Source organism: Vanacampus margaritifer, chromosome 14 (assembly GCF_051991255.1).
Source record: "Vanacampus margaritifer isolate UIUO_Vmar chromosome 14, RoL_Vmar_1.0, whole genome shotgun sequence".
Taxonomy (NCBI): domain Eukaryota; kingdom Metazoa; phylum Chordata; class Actinopteri; order Syngnathiformes; family Syngnathidae; genus Vanacampus; species Vanacampus margaritifer.
Genome location: NC_135445.1, coordinates 4,670,168 through 4,687,190, shown reverse-complemented (window position 1 = coordinate 4,687,190; position 17,023 = coordinate 4,670,168). Strand labels below are relative to the sequence as shown.

General features: G+C 41.9%; 2 protein-coding genes across 3 annotated transcripts; one reads left to right on the top strand and one right to left on the bottom strand.

The window, feature by feature from the left end:
* Positions 1-22: 22 nt before the first annotated feature.
* On the top strand, positions 23-14,605 carry zdhhc8a (zDHHC palmitoyltransferase 8a). Of its 2 annotated transcripts, XM_077586252.1 has the most exons (10): positions 23-1,790; positions 2,801-2,979; positions 7,724-7,845; positions 7,934-8,091; positions 9,973-10,145; positions 10,229-10,331; positions 11,327-11,418; positions 11,994-12,202; positions 13,056-13,168; positions 13,337-14,605. In XM_077586252.1, the coding sequence occupies exons 2-10, from the start codon at positions 2,849-2,851 to the stop codon at positions 14,411-14,413; spliced, it is 2,178 nt and encodes a 725-aa protein (XP_077442378.1). In that variant the 5' UTR covers positions 23-1,790; positions 2,801-2,848; the 3' UTR covers positions 14,414-14,605. The 2 variants fall into 2 exon arrangements, with proteins under 2 accessions (XP_077442378.1, XP_077442379.1); XM_077586253.1 differs by lacking the exon at positions 2,801-2,979.
* ora5 (olfactory receptor class A related 5) lies at positions 559-1,581 on the bottom strand. The gene has a single exon (XM_077542760.1). The coding sequence runs from the start codon at positions 1,579-1,581 to the stop codon at positions 559-561; it is 1,023 nt and encodes a 340-aa protein (XP_077398886.1).
* Positions 14,606-17,023: the final 2,418 nt, after the last annotated feature.

Here is a 17,023-nt window from a genome sequence, read left to right as displayed (position 1 = left end):
TAATTTTGATGATTACACCAAAATCCAGCCATCCCAAATTTGCAGAAGCAATATTCAGTGTAAAATATGTAGATATAGCATGTGCTTAATGTAAATAATTTCTTCCTAAGTGAATGTTTGAAAACAAATGTGAAAGTTTAAATCCAAATGTATTGTACTTAAAAGTTAAATCCACGTGCTTATTTATAAATGTACTGGAATAGATGACATTTAATTCAGTGATTCTTTAGCATACCACTAAAGGGAGCTGGTTAAATGCTCGATTTGCTTACCTATTAGCAGTTTTAACTACAGAAAGGTATATGGTAGAGAACTACTTATTTTTATTATTATTATTATTATTATTATTATTTTTAATCCCTGTATGTGTCTTGTCCGGGACGAAATGGGAAAAAAATAGTTTTTTTTTTTTTTTTTATGATTTTCCTTTGCCTGATTGGTAAAGATAATACAAAATAAGTAAAAAATAAAAAGACTAAAAATGAAAATCAGACTAAGGACATTGTGAACCAGTGTTGCAGTTGAGATGCCCTGTAACGTTTTTTTTTGTTTTTTCTTCTATCTTTTGCACGTGCATGTGAGCTTTTTGACTCCATGCAGGAAGATGTAGGGTATGATGCAAGTGTAGGAGGCTGCGATGTAGCTGGCCACCTCCACCACCAGCGAGGAGGTGTGGAAGTTGTTGGTGATGCGCAGCAGCAGATGAGTCAGCCAGCACACCAGGAACACGCTAGCCACCGCCACCACGCTTTTGGCCGCCCGCACTTGGGAGCTGGTGTTGGGCATCCCCGACGGCACCTTACACGGAGCCACGGAGGGTTTGCCGGCATCCGGACAGGAACCGGAAGCGGGCACGCCCGTGTAGACGTGGTTGGGTGAGGCGGCGCTCGGCCCGGAAACTGTCCTGACGGCTCCTTCCAGAACTTTATCCTTGCCGAGTTTGGGGTTCCGACACTTGACGCGCTGCTGGTTCTTCAGCAACGTCACCACGATTTGACCGCTGGCGAACAACATCCCTGCGAGAGGAAGGGCGTTGGCCAACGTCAGGTAGAAGACATCGTAGGTCTGTCTGGAGACGGCGTCCGGGAAGATGTCCACGCAGTCCTCCTCGCTCTCGTTGGTCGCCTTCACGCTCACGAAGAAGAAGTGTGGCATGCTGAAGGCCAAAGCTGTTGCCCAGCTGCCGGCAAGCAGGCCCAGCACCAGGCCCAAGTTGTCCATCTTAACGGGGGCGCCGCCTCGTTTCAGGGAGCCAACCAGCTTCTGGTGCCAGAAGGCGCTAATGAAGAAGGTGGTTAAGATGCTGCTGGTCTCCGACAGGTCGGCGCAGAAGCGGAAGATGCCGCAGAAGGCCTTGCCCAGGAACCAGCGGCCGGCGAAGTCGGCGATGGTGTCTGGGAGGTCCACCAGGAAGTTGGTGATGAGGTTGGAGACCGCCAGGTTGATGAAGAGCACGTCGTTAGTGCAGATGCCGGATCTCCTGGAAGGGATGGAGCTGAAGGCCAACCAGTTGTTACCAATGACCCCCGCCAGGAACATGAGCGCTCGGATGATGGATTCAACCAACTCCTCCGTGTCCATGCTTGCGAAGCAGCTGCTGACTAACTTCTCGGAAGAATGAATTGATGACGAATCAGACTTTTGGACTTTTATAGACGAGCAGGAGCAGGAGACGCCTCCGTGCCAATCAGCTTGTAGCGAACACATCCTTAGAGTAGCTTTTACCCGAGGGAGCCTCACCTTGTCATGACATCTGCAAACACCGCTTTGTCATCTGTTACTAAAACGAGGTAAATGTTGAAATTGGGTCACATTTGACTGAAGCACAGACCAACATTTACCACCTAAAGCCAAATTGTTCACCTAATAGAATAGTTGCCTATGTCCCTTAAAACTGCTGGGTCAAAAATGACCCAATTTGGCTCAAAGATTGGACCAATCCAGTAACAATATCCTGGGTCAGTCCAATTTTTGACCCAGCAGGTTAAATGGTGTACATTTTAAAAATTGCTGGGTTAAAAGTAACCCAAATTGTGTGTATTAGCTAACCCCAAAATTGGTTATTTTATCAGCACATTGGGTCAAGATTTTGATCCAAAAAGGGGTAAAAAACTACCCATATTGACTGAGTTAAAGGCAAAGCTACCAAGAAATTAATGTTACTGGGTTATCAGTATAGCTGTGATTAAATTTTTTTTAAATAATTATCCCTGTCATTGGTCGACACAGACTCCCATTTATTGACCCTGATCAGGAATTGAACTTCAGATCTTCAGCCTGCTGAAATCCAATCTACTGGGTCAAAAAGAATTAACCCAACCTTGGGTAAAAGTAACCCAACAATCTGTTCAAAATCGACAGCTACCCAACGAGTGGATTAGGTAAACACAGCATTTTTTTGAGTGTGTGTTCTAATGTCACGACATCAATTTAAAAAAAAAAATATGTCGACCCATGAAGACCTTTTTCTCTTTAAAAACAGTTTTTTAATTTAGTCATTAAAAAGTAAAAACGGTGTGATTTTTATTTAATTTTTTAAGTCAATAAAAATAACACCGCGGGGGCTGCAAAGGCTGCGTGGTAAACTTTCACGTCACCCGCGAGGGAAAGCTCCACCTTCGGGCTGAGCCGGAGGCGGCGTACCGGCTTGAGGCGCTCACAGGGCGGCATGATTCCAGTGCGAGCGTGCGCACACTCGACTTTCTCTCTTCCTCCTTCGCTTTTCACGACCTGTTTCTTTTTTTTTTTTGTGAACGTTCCTACTGGAACACGTCTGAACATGTTTATGTTGTTGTTCGAGGGACTTTTTCCGCGCGCCGGCCGGTCTGAGACTTGAGTGAGGGGACGGATGGACCGGAGACACCGCACGGACAGGATGGCTGGCAGCGGCGCCGACTCGCTCCGAGCGTCCGCTTTCATACCGGTGTGCACCGCCGCTTGCCTCCTGGTGGGCTCCACCTCACTCTTCTTCGTCTTCACGTGAGTGACTGACTTGGGGTGCAATTGACGCGATTTCATTTCCACATTTAGTGGTACTTTTCCCTTCTTTTAAATTGGGGTGGTGGGGGGCTACCCGAGTAGCCAACTAAAAATGATAGGCTACCTAGAAATTGACCTTAACCTTATTTTGGAGGCTATATATGAACTGCAATACACAACTTGTAAAACTCATGAATACAAATGTACTTTTGAAAAGTAATAATATGTAAAAACCTCCTTTCTCTCTGTCCTAATTTACGAACATCCGGGCATTTTTGACATTTCCGCAACGCAATGCAAATGCGTCTTTTACATGTTGTGTAGACAAACCACATATTGTATTGCTTTGCCTGTGGCTAACATACTAACGAACCGGGCAGATTTTTAGTGTCGTCAAATGACATGTCATTACATTTTGAAATCAAAATAATCCTCAAATCAAATTACAACGATTCAAAGTCCAATGCTGCGATTTGACCGCCATTTTGATTGGTGACAAATTCGGAATTGTCAGTCAGAATTGCCAGTAGTAGCCTACAGGGTTGTTGTTGTTTTTTGTTAGCCCCAAAGAAATAAGAAAATATTTTTGACCCCAACACACACACACACACACGAGTATAAATAGTATTATTTTAATATGTCTATAATTTTTTTCTAAGTACACCTTTGCATTGTAAAACAATGAAAGCACCACTGCCACCTACTGCTGTGGATGTGGTATTACACGTTCTAATATGGCAAAAACAAACAACAAAAAGTTCCCTGAGGTCACATGCCCCTTGCATTGCTCTTTGCCCCCTATTTGAGAAGGACTGATTCGCACCTTGGCTGTAATATTAGCACATGATGTCTCCCAAGTTACATCCGACAGCCATCTTTTAGTAAGCTTACATTTATCTGCATTTAACCACCACCCACCCATTTATTCATCCATTTACAGTATGTTTTTTTGCATTCAGTTCTTAATTTCCTCCTTTAATTATCACGTGTCCCCACACAAATCGGAACATATGCCGCCCGTGTTCCATGACACTGACCTGGTTGGCTGTCAGTGGGCTGCCCCGAGGACTCACAATTATGTAGCACACTTTTACTGATAAGATGCCTTCCCAGTCGCAGTCCTCCTCTTAACACATTTAAACATTAAAAAAAAAAAAATTACACTTTTGAACTGTGACGGTTGGCGTAAAGGTTGTAATCGTTCCTTGGAGCCACGTTTTGACCTATTTGTGGCGGGAGGTTGGAAAGAGTCCAATTTGTGGTGTGTGTAAATTAGTTTTGGGCCGTGCATTGTGTCCCTGAGCCGTCAGTTTTGACTTACCTGATTAAATCCTAATCACCAGAGGTGCTGATTGTTAAATACATTCAACGTGCACATCTCGTCCGACGTGTTTTGCTGTTCAAAGTTGGCTCTTACAAATTCTGCTCTGACCAGCCAATCAGAGGATGGAAAAATGATGATGTCATCAAGAGACCAATTTGAAATTTTAGTTAGAGAAGAAACAGTGGCATTGCTCTTATAGTTTAAGCTACATGGGACAACTACTGATTCTGGAAGCGGAGGGAAGATTAGATTGACATGGCAACAGTTGGAGGCTAAAATCTGATTGGACAAAAAAATTTGAATATCTACTTAACACATACTGGAAGCAGTGCAGCATAATATCCCTTTTTTTTTTTTTTTCCGGCACAAAGAAACAAACACCCTGCTCGTGGCCACTATTGGCTTACTGAATGAATTCTCCCAGCTCACCAGCTCAACTCTGTCGTGACCTTTGAACTGCCCCACTTTCTCATATACATATACAGTATATCCGGGCCTTTTTTTCCCATTGGAATGTGACAGCAGGTTGGGAAAATGCAGGAGGATTCGGATTTGGTCAATGCCATGTGATCACCCCCCCCCATCTGTGAAAACTGAGTCTGGAGTCTTTGACTTTGGCATGGTGCGGATGCAGATATAATTGCTTGTAGATTTTTGTTAAATCTGCACATACTCACGCACTCAAATCCTTCCACCACCAGCCCACCCCCCGTTTGGACAGATGTGTTTGTATGAGAAGAGCAGACTTGATTTTTGGCTCTCTTGACTCTTCCTTGTCTTCTTCCTGCTTTTGTTCTGCGAACCGTCCTTGAACTTTTTTTATTTTATTTTTACGTTAAGCCCCACCGCGCCCAAAATAAATTGGAAATAGGAAAGATGACTCTCCTGACATGTCCGGCTTTAGTTTTGCCCGTTTAGAAAGAAGAGAGTTTGGGGTACGTCAATTTGACCCAATGAAAACAACCCCAGAAATATTGGATAAAAAAAGAAAAAGAAATTGGGTCAAAATGACCTTGGTAATGGCCGGTAACTCAAATTGTGGTTATTTTTTAACCTACTCTAGGACAATTTAGTCAGGAGTAAAAAAGAAAAAAAAATCACAGATTTTAGCATGATAATATGCTAAATGCTAATGCTATTATATACTCTGAATTAGCCGCTAATATTAACTGGACTGCGTGCATGAGCGCGTGTGCGCTATCCAACGTGGAAGTGATGTCATTAATGTAAGAGTCACACTATTTGACCAACTTGCAGCTCGACTGACTGTCTGCTGTGCCACTGACCCACTGCGAGGATGAGGGCGGCGTGAGCAGCTTACGCCGTGCGCGAGTGATTTAATACAGCTCTGCCGGCCGGGCTCTTTTCATTAGGTGGGGCTTGTCTTGTTGCCGTAATCAAGTGTCCTTCCCTGCGGCGCAGATGGTCTCCGGGTGGGCCCAGCGGCGTCCGTCCCTCCGTCCGTCCTCATTATAATCTGGTCCTCAAGAAATCAGTCCAATGATTTGTCTCACGGCCGCGACATGATCCAATTAGGTGACAGTCGAGCGCAAGCTGCAATACAAATCATTCGATTGGGATCACTCAAGCCCCCTTTTCTGCTATCTAGTACTGGAGACGGCAGTGTTTCTATCTAGTCTTGTCCTCTTTCTGTCTTGATTTACAGCAACTATCAATTGTTTTGCTATTGTTTCTTATCTAGCTAGTATCATCTTCTATCTCTATCTACAGTAGCAGGCTAGGTTGCTAGCTAGCTGTCTATCTATCTATCTATCTATCTATCTATCTATCTATCTATCTATCTATCTATCTGTCTATCTATTGTAGTTAGCTAGCTAGCTAACTACAGTATCTAGCAAACTATGTAGCTAGGAGGCTACCTACTTACCTATCTATAGTTGCAGGCTAGCTAGCTACATAGCTAGCTACAGTATCTATCTATCTATTTATCTATCTATCTATCTATCGGCACCAAATTTAATTATTTGCAATGTGTCATGAATTTAATTATTTCCATTTTAGCTGTTTTTAAAAAAATATATATATATATTTGCCCCATTCCTTGTATTTTATCAATCTTTTTCAATGATGTAATGAAGCCTCTATTGATTACATCAATCCACTCCCAAAAAATAAATGAGCAATGATGTATCCTGTATATATGGTATAGTGTATGACACAGGATATACGGCGGTGCTGACGATCCACTGTAAGGTTTCCACAATGGTCTGTCAGAAAGGGCCTGTAATCCAGAGTTGATAATCCGGTGGGGAGGGGGGGGATTAGTGGGTTTGCATCTGGCATGGCATCAGCAATGGGGACCCCTCCCCCACTGCTTTACCTCACCATATAGCACCCATGCTCATTTATGATCGATGGACTGCTACTCACTTAACAGTACTTTACTTTTATTATTGTGCTTGTCGTTTCTAATATTCCGACCACTTTATTCATCTCAATCTACATTTATGAACATTCCCGGAGGTCCTTTCATACTCCCACTGTGTAACCTGATTACTCAGATCCGCCGTCTAATCTCACGCGGCGGTGACATCATCAAAGCGCCGTGCACTCTCATGTACACGCCACGTTAATAAAGCAACGGGCAATACAGTACGCTGGTTGAGCAATTATATTTATCATTGCGTTGTTTTCCTTATTTTTTAATCCGCTACCCTTTTAAAACTAAAAGCGCCACAATAAGCAATTAGCATATAATCAACAGATTAATCTCCAGTGAAAATAATTGTGTCGCCGCAGCCCGGAGGGACCCCCGTCCCTTGCTAATCCTCCTGATGTGGGAGTAGTGATGAACACGCACTAATACTCGCTTATCTTTCACTGTAAACAATTACTTTTGGGATCCGGCGCTGCTGCCGTGGGAATAAACGGGATGAAGATTATCTCCCCCCCCCCCCCCCCCCCAAAGTCTTTGTTGTGGACCTGATTTGCGTTAACCTCAACCTGAGCAGGGATGGATGCTCGCGAGGCACACTTTTGAGTGGGGATTTTTTTTTTTATTGTGGCTGGATAGTGTGCCGGATGCAGGAAAAATGTAGCAAAAACAAAACTCACCTTTATTATTTATTTATTTATTTATTATTATTTTTTTGGGTGAGTTTTTCTTCACTATTTGTTTTAGTTTTCGACCTGGATTTTGACTTCATTCTGTTGGCAATTATTCTATTTTGTGTGCAGCATAACAGCCAAGTGCTGCTTCACCATGTTTGCTTTGATAAATAATTAGCCCTGAGCTCCCGACACCAGTTTACCGGCTCAACACAAAATTGTGTGGCTATGTCTACCATGACAGGACGCAGGGGAAAAAGTCGGCCATTTTGATTTGAAGCTGTCATCTTGGGTGAATTTCGAGCTCTTCGTGGCAATTTTAATTCTTCATATTTTTCGGCGATTTTGCAGATGCCCGTGGCTGGCAGTGACCATCTGCCCTGCCGTGCCGCCGTGCTGCGCCGTCCTTTTCTTTTTCGTGTTGGCCAACTTCACCATGGCGACGTTTATGGACGCCGGCGTTCTCCCGATGGGTGAGTGAGCAAACGGATGGAAATCCCAATTGTGGCGTCGGACGTTGAACCCCTCCCGTCCCGCTATCATTTTTTTGTCAACCGGCAGCCAACGAGGACGAGGACAAGGACGACGAGTTCCGCGCACCCCTCTACAAGAACGTGGACGTGAGGGGCATCCAAGTGCGGATGAAGTGGTGCGCCTCCTGCCACTTCTACCGGCCGCCGCGATGCTCGCACTGCAGCGTGTGCGATCGCTGCGTGGAGGTTCGTCAAGTCAGTTATTATTATTTATATTATAGTATTAACTCATTCACTGCCATTGACGGCTATAAACGTCAAAAATTCATTTGAACTCTTTCTATTTTTGTTAACAAGAGTATGAAAACCTAGATTTTTTTTTTATTGTTCATTTATAACTGATATAATATTTGTGATTAATCATAAGTTAACTAGTTCAATTGTGATTAATTACAATTAAAAAATAATAATTGCTTGTCGCCCCTAATTTTTATTTATTTTGTAATTTTTTTAATGAATTTATGGCAGTGAATAAGTTAATATTAAGTATTGTATTTATTTATTGTCATATTATTATCAGCCCAATTTACAAGGTACAAGCCATCATTCGGACGTTTTTTTTGTGTGTGTGTGCTTTGCATCATATTTCATTATTGTTGCGTGGGGGGGTCGAGAGAGAGAGAAGGAGAGAGAGAGAGAGAGCGAGAGATGTCATTAATCAGGTTAATCCTTTGCTCACGTATTTTGGAGCCTTGCTGGAAATTCAATTTCTCAGAGAGTTGGGATGGTGGTATTAAAAAAAAAAAAAAAAGTTGTCCTCCAAAAATGTACTGTAAAATATGTATCTGGAGACACATCAAAGCTATTTTTTTTCTCCAAATTTCCAACAGTTTTCATGTACATCCACTTGTCACAGTCTGGTTGAAATTACTCACTTTTGTTGCTAAAATCGTTTAAATTTTGGGCATTTTCCTAATCCAGTTATGATTTAAATTGGTTAAAAAATTATGAACATTTTTCCTTGTAAAATTATTTTCTCGAGCATGTAAAATTCTGACTTCATTTCCTTGTAAAATTTGACTTCAATGGTATAAAATTAGATATTTGTTTTTCTTATAAAATTGTGTAAAATTAAAGCTTTTCCCCTTGGAAATTATTATTAATCAAGTAAAATTTTAACATTTTTTCCTTTTAAAATTTGACTGTAAATTACGAGTTTAATCTTATACAAATGACTACTTAAATCGTGTAAAATTAAGACCTTTTTGCTCGTAAAATTAAGATTTTAATTGTGTAAAATTCTGCAATTTTTCCCAGGTAGAATTATGACATCAATCGACGAAGTTAGAACTTTCTTCGATTTTAAAATCATGACTTTAACTCATTCACTGCCGTTGACGGCTATAAACATCAAAAATTCATTTGAACAATTTCTATTAGTTTAACAAGAATATAATCAATAAATAAGTAAGTAACTAATGAATAAGTAAAATTTGTGAGTTAACTAGTGAAGTCATGCGATTAATTACAGTAAAAAAAAAAAAAATCACCTAACGAGATGATTATAAAAAATTAGGGGCGTCAGGCGATTAATTATTATTATTATTTTTTTACTTCAATAGTTATTAACTCACGATTAATCACAAATTTTATATCTGGTCTAAATGTACAATTAAAAAAAATCTAGGTTTTAATACGCTTGTTAACAAAAGTAGAAAAAAAATGTTAAACTAATAGAAATAGTTCAAATTATTTTTTGACGTTTATAACCGTCAATGGCAGTGAATGAGTTAATCATCTAAAAAAAAACAACTAATCATCTAAATGTGTAATATTTTTTTTTTGTAATAAAGTTTTATCGTGTAAAACTGGGATTACTTTTCTGGTGTATTTATTACCTAGATTGTGTCAATTTCAATATACTGTATAATGCTGTAAGATTAGTGCATTTTGCTCCTTGATAAATGGAATAGAAAATAGATATGGATTTAATTGTGACTTTTCCCCTTTTTTTTTGATAAAATTGCTGCTTGACTAAAATTATGACACTCTACTTCATTACTTTATAGCAGCCATTCAAAAGTCAACTTTCCCTAATATGTCCCTTTTTTTTGTGTCACCATGCAGGATTTTGACCACCACTGTCCGTGGGTGAACAACTGCATCGGGAGGCGCAACTACCGCTACTTCTTCCTCTTCCTGTTGTCCCTCACCGGCCACATGCTTTGCGTGTTCAGCTTGGGCCTCGTCTTCGTTCTGCACCACACGGACCAGCTGTGGAAGCTGCACTGCACCGTCACGTATCCTTGCCTGCAGGCACACGGAGAAGAAAAGTCAAGTTACTTCACGGAAGGCTGCTTTTCCTTAACAGCGTTGCAAACAGTTTGGTCGTGATCAGCATATCGGGCCTGTTTCTCCTCCCTGTTTTGGGCCTGACGGGCTTCCATCTGTTCCTGGTGTCCCGGGGTCGCACCACCAATGAGCAAGTCAGTACTTAAGTGGTAAAGGAGTGGGCAAAATAAATGTGGCCTGGATCACGAATAGTACATATAGACTGCCCCCTATTGGTCAAAGTTGGAACTAAACTCTGATCTAGACTAGTCATACATGTCAACCCTAATTTGGTCCCACCTGTATTACAAACCCATAAAATCCTTATTTTCCCATAAAAATCCTTATGTCAGTTCTATCAATACTAAAGCTGTTTCATGCAATAACATTAATCTTACCTTACTTTCTTTCTTATATGAAGACATTGACAGTATCTTGTTCCAAATGACATTTTATTGCACAAAGAAAAAACAGATTTCTAAATATCACAGGGACGGTTGACTTTTTGGTTGCTTCACATTTCTCTCGTGCAACTTTGATTTCAAATGTTCTTTGACATCGTAAATGCCAGATGCCGCAACCTTAATGTCCCGTGAACAAAGCGAACATGATGCATACTCTTCTCCAAATTTTGACGGACCAATTACCTTAAATAAATCCGTCCATTCCGAACGAAAACGTCCGGCGTATCTTGTTTTTTTGGCCGGCCTGTCCCCCATTTTCTCAACCACTGCGAACGACTCGCAATTTTCGCGCTAACACAAATTTCTTAACTGCGCATGTCAGGAAACTGTTAGAAGTCTCGCGCGATAGACGAGATTTTGTGACCGGTTGTTGTTTAAATCGAGCTTATGCACACGCGTAGCACGTAGCCGACAGTAAATACTAAATAAATTTAAAAAGGGTAAGCAATATATAATAATATTATTATTTTCATGAAAACAGTTAAATCCGTATTCATTTCCAAATACGCCCGTATGCTTTTGCAACACTTAAAAATCCGTAAGAAATACGGACAAACCTTATGGGTTGACATGTATGACTAGTTGACATTTTTCTCCATTTCTGCACTTCATATAGAAATGACACGGATGGAGTTGGCGGCCCACTGTAGTTCAGTGGCTTATTTACGCTTCTGATGTTCCGACAGGTGACCGGGAAGTTTCAGGGAGGAGCAAACCCGTTCACGCGAGGTTGTTGCAACAATCTGGAGTACCTGGTGTGCAGTCCAATCTCTCCAAGGTGATTTTGGGATACTTGGGATGTTCTTCATAATATTATGACTTTATAAGTGCACTTTGACATTATTGTCATCATTTTTTTTTTTTTTTTGTTGAACCTTACCTTACCGTAAAATTTCAACTTAACCTACATACACTCTTGTAATAATTTACATTATCATTGTGAAATGAAACGTTTTCCCCGAAGTGTGCTACTTTTTTGTGTCATCTTTCAACAATATTTTAAAAAGGAATATTTTTTGGAGTAACATTATTTTATTCTGGTAAAATTTCAGCGGTAGGTCTCATAATATTTCAACCACTCTTTTGTAATAATTTACAACATTATTATCATTATTTTTTTTCCCTTTGTAATATTACTTCTTTGATTAAAATAACTTTTTTTTGTAATTATTTATTTTTTTCTCATAATGTTATGACTTTATTTTAATCATATATCAACTTTAGTGTTGCAATACTGTAAAAAATAAATAAATAAAATTGATCATATTTTAAATGCAATCCAATTTCAAGGTAAAATGGTCACCTCAAGCCTCCCTTCCGCCCGTTAAAATTCCCTTTGTGACTCCCCACTAGGTACTCGGCCAGGCCTCGTAAGAAGTCTGTGATCCACATTCAGCCTCCCTTCCTGAGACCGGAGCTTGACAGGCAGCTGTCCATCAAAATCAACGACAACGGCAAACACAGCAGAGCCGCCGCTGGACCGGAACCACAGGAAAGTCCGCCCCCGTTGCCACCCAAACCAGAACACGGACTGCTGAAAAGCCACCTAGCTGCCGTGGAAGGTACAGAGCCAGCGAGGCCTTCTCTAATCCTACAAATAAGTGAAATCTTCAATATAGAAATACTTTGTTTGAATATTTCCCAGGTATGTGTTTTTAAAGTCTTTAAATGAGCTTTTAAAAATACTGCAAACGCATTTAAAAACATAACATATTGAGAGCAAGAGCAATAGATAACACAAAAGTAGCACAGTAATGTACTGATCCCTTTAAAAATATATATATATATTTCACATTATGCATCAATAATTATGCTCAAAGATGTACATTAGAAAATGGACCTATATATTATTATTATTATATTATATTATATTATTAGTATGGGATTTTTTTTAATGGGCTTTAGGTGAACTGATGAATACACACACGCTCGCACGCACACACACACGCACATACACATACTCACCCACATACAAAAAAAAAATATATATATATATATATGTGTGTGTATATGTGTATATATATGTATATATATTTAAAAAAAAAACATTTATTAAATTTTTTAAATGTATTTGTTTTTTTAAAAAAAGGAGAGCAATGATGATGTCAAATCGAATGAACAATACTGAGTTCTCCTGAGTAGGAAAAAAAAAAGAAAAAAAAAGGAAAATGGACCTATAGCTGTTGCTTTCTGTATGTGTAAAAAGTAGGATTGAAGAGGATTTGACATTTGGTAATCTTCAGCCAAAACTAGGCTGACCTGAAATACTTCCTGTTTTCATTCTTCTTCTCTCAAATTTACAGTGTCAAACTAAAGCATGCTGCAATCTAGTGGTCAACAGTGGGATTGCATGCACAATAAATGGGAGGCAGGGCAAAGTAGAGTTAAAAAATCAATTTCTTTTCACTTCTTCAGAGATGGGCCACCACACCAAATCCATCATCCAAGTCTCCATTCCCACTGTGCCTCAGCTGCGACCAGTCCTGGAAGCCATCTCCAGAGGATCGTCACCCATTCCCCCGGAGCAGGTGCTCGTCTCGCCATCTTTCTATACCGTTTATCCGCCGTTGAGCTGGAGCCCATCCCAGCTGACTTTGACGAGAGAAAAGTCAGCTGGGATCGGTTCCAACTCTGGTGGCACATGTTTGTTGACCCGGCTTGCGGTCTAAGCAGCATTGTTGGTCCTTAATGTGTAGCTACGGAAGACCTCAGATCCACCGGGAGACAGCAAAGGTCCGGACCTCCGCTTGGACACCAACGGAAGCCCCTTGAGGGGAGCCTTGCCCCCTTCCTTGCCCCCCTTGCAGGCCGCCGCCCTCTCCGGGGCCATGACGCTCAGCTCGCGTTCACTCAGCCTCAGACACGGCGGCCGCCACATGAGCGCCAAGTCCCAGGCCAACCACAGTGGCGCCGGAAGCAGCTCCTACGACAACCTCATCACCACCGTGGACCCTCAGTGTCGCCCCCACAGAGTGGCGCCCGCGGTGGGCTACTTCATGAGCCTGGGTCCGGATGTCGGCGCGGTGCAGCTTGGCCCTCACTCTTACAGCCCTGTTTTTGTGGGCGTCGCCCGACAGTCCCCTCAGCCCAGAGACCCGTCGCCTTCTCTGCAGGGTCTCTCGTCACGAGACCCCTCCCCTTCCTTCCCGGGGTTCATCCAAAGGGAGCCATCGCCTGGTTTTCAGGGCCTCATGTCCAGGGATCTCAGCCCAGCGGGCCTCCCTGTGAAGACCCAAAGTCTTCGAGACAGTCTCCGGGATGCGAGTTTGACTCCTCAGAAGTCCGCCGCTGCGTCGTCCCGCTTGGACGGTCTCTCCAAAGCCCTCATGGCGTCCCTTCATGAGCGGCGCGAAATGGAGGACAGGGAGCGGATGTTGCGCCTGCACACCCGATCCCAAGCCCTGTACGGACCGGACGCCTGCGTCTACGACATCCCCTGCCGGCGGAGTCTCCCGCTGGACCCGGGACGAGCGCAGTGCGCCCGGGGACCCACCCCGCCGGCGTACGGCTCCCGGGAGTTCCTGATGAGCACGGGCGTCCTGGGTTACGGCCCCAGGACATCGCCGCTCTCCGGCTCGTCCACGTCGTCGCTGGCCCGGGGTCCCAAACCGCGCTCCTCCTCGCCAGGCTACTGCCATTCCGAAAGACTTCCCGGTCCGCCCTCCACATGCACTCTGCCGCGTTTACCCTCCTCCTCCACCCCTCCTTACGCACTCTACGGGACGGCCAAACGCTCCTCGCTCACCACCTCCTCCGAGGGGAAGGACTCGTGAGTAGTCCTCGCGCTCGCACCGGGAGATGTAGAGTACAGTGGTACCTTGACTTGCAAGTTTAATTGGTTCTGTGACCATGCTCGTACCGTCAATCACTCTAAAACGGTGGTCGATTGACTAACCACAAATTACTAATCGAACCTTCAGAATCCCTCGCCGTACCCTGGACGACAGCCGTACCCAGATTTTTTTTTATTTAATTTAAGCCTTTGGTCCCATCTTATATCCATCCTGTTTTGTTGTACGAGTCTCATCCTAGCTAGTGCTAAATTTGCAATAGCCAAATCCAGCCAAATTACAAACATATCATCTCACAATGTATATCAATAACCATGCCCAAAGATGCACTTTACCAAATGAACCTGCAGCCATCGATTTCTTTCGGCGTAAAAAAACAGGATTACAGCGGATGACGTTCAGCAAAAATTCAGCTGCCGAAACACTCTTTCATTCTTCTTCTTTCAAATTGACAACTTCTCAAACTAAGTGTGCCGCTATCTAGTGGTCGACAGTAGAATTACACCCCAATATAAATGACATCAAAATAGTTAAGTGTACCAAAAAAAGTTTATTAAAGTAATTTAATTACAATACAATCCTCATAACTGAATTTATGTTTGAATCTGGTGCAAAGTGAGCGACAGGTCGCCAAGCAACATATGCGCACGTTGCGCCACACGCCAGCTAAAAATACCAAATGATTAAAAATCCATGACTCACGGCACCATCGTGATGACTTTAGTTGTTTGTTGTTCCAAACCCCCCGAAATGTCCCATGCAGTCAGCCGAGCTTGGCTGCAGAGCAAATTAAACTCCACTGTTCCACTGTCACACCAAAAACTGTCAATGAATCATCTGTGCGGTTTTGTGTGTATGAGGAACTGTGTCTGTGTGTGCGTGAAGAAATAATATACAGTATTGTCAGTTTGACTGTAAAAGGGTGAATCACCGGAGCAAAAAAAATGTGCACCTCTAATACAGAGAGAATACAATCTTTTTTCTTTTTTTTTTTTTATGTGTTTTGATATTGCGTTTTATGTTGTCTCCCAATCCATAGAATTTGATAGTTGTTTATATGAATAATAAACATATTTTGTAACTCTCACGTTTTTTAGCTCTTATTTTTCTGGTGTGATTCGAAGTCAATTGAGTCACCAGGAGACTTCACCAGAACGTCTTTGAATTTAAACGTAGTCCATCAAAAGTCATCATTATTAACTTTGCAATGGAAAATTGGGTGTACGTAATGAAGTAATTCAATACATAATAGTTTATTTATTTATTTTTTATTTTTTTAGGCAGAGTGATGACAAAAACACAATTACGTGCTGCATGATAGAATTTGGCATTTGGCTCACCCTAGTGGACATCTGAGGAAAAGTCTTGCAATGTCCCCTCCAGCCATGAGATTAAAAAAATAAATAAAAAAGGACGTATGGAAAACAAAATTATTTTTATAAAATGAATGAAATGAAACTTTACTTAGTATTTTTTTTTTTTAAATATACAAGTTTATATTTTTTGCTTTGATTTGTGAGCTAATACTTGAGAAATAAGGTCTTTATGGGAACTCAGCTCACTTCAATTGAACAATTACTTGAGAAAAAAAAAAGTTTTTTTAATTTATTTTTTATTATTATCATGATTATTACCGTTATTATTTATAGGCCTACTCCCGCTGGAAGTCTACTGTCAAGAATTGCACCTTGTGTTTTCAAAACAACCGCAGCCTCCGCTAGCTTAGTGCTAACACAAATTGCACACCACAGGACTAACAATGACTTCCTCATGATGCACAAACTGTTTAATTATACTCTTTTCTTATAGCGCTATTTCCTTTAAAAACACATTCCCGAACGTTTTGTTGGATTTTTTTTGGAAGGCTGGAACGACTCCAGCTCGCCCCTAATGAAGCAGTATAGAAAATGGATGGATGAATAATTGATCAACCAAAGCAGGCTTTAACTTTTGAAATTCATCCTCAATATCGCACAGTCGCAACATTTCGCTCCTTATCCTGTCATCCAAAACCACCTTTGATTTTCCTCCTGTAACAAGTGCGGAGTTGCCTCCCGCTGACCTAGATTTGGGCGGCTGACTGCCTTGCTCAGGGCTCATTGATATGCTTGATTGTCATTTCCCTGGCATCTCCCCCCTCTTGCCCACCCGACAACACGGAGCTGTATTAAAAAAAACGAGTTTGGATGCTACACTGTTGACCGAAAAGATCTTACGAGGTTATAGCAGTAACCCCCCCCCCCCCCCCCAAAAAAAATATACAAAGGAGACCTTTTGGTGAATTGAAGGCCAACTGACCTTCTGCAGTGGCGTCATGAAAGTGTGTGTGTGTGTGTGTGTGTTCACTGGAATCGGCCTCAGTTGTTCATGCCAGCCTGAACACAGCAGAGCGGGGCACTGTGTTTATGTGCGTGCGTGTTGGTTTAATTAGGACAAAAATCTGCACTGAGTCCACAGGAAAGAAAAGAATGAGAAAGACCCTGCGGAGTTTGTGTGGGCTTTTTATCGCCATTCAGCTGACGATATGCACTCTGATGTTGTTGTCATTCGCTGGCAGGATTTTAATTGTGCACCTGTTACACCTGACACCAT

Bases quoted from the DNA above. Each gene is read 5' to 3' on its own strand.
- ora5 (XM_077542760.1), bottom strand. From the start codon at position 1,581: ATGGACACGGAGGAGTTGGTTGAATCCATCATCCGAGCGCTCATGTTC.
- zdhhc8a (XM_077586252.1), top strand. From the start codon at position 2,849: ATGGACCGGAGACACCGCACGGACAGGATGGCTGGCAGCGGCGCCGAC. The intron at 2,980-7,723 runs GTGAGTGACTGA...GCGATTTTGCAG, and splicing joins TCACTCTTCTTCGTCTTCAC to ATGCCCGTGGCTGGCAGTGA. The intron at 12,203-13,055 runs GTACAGAGCCAG...TCACTTCTTCAG, and splicing joins CCACCTAGCTGCCGTGGAAG to AGATGGGCCACCACACCAAA.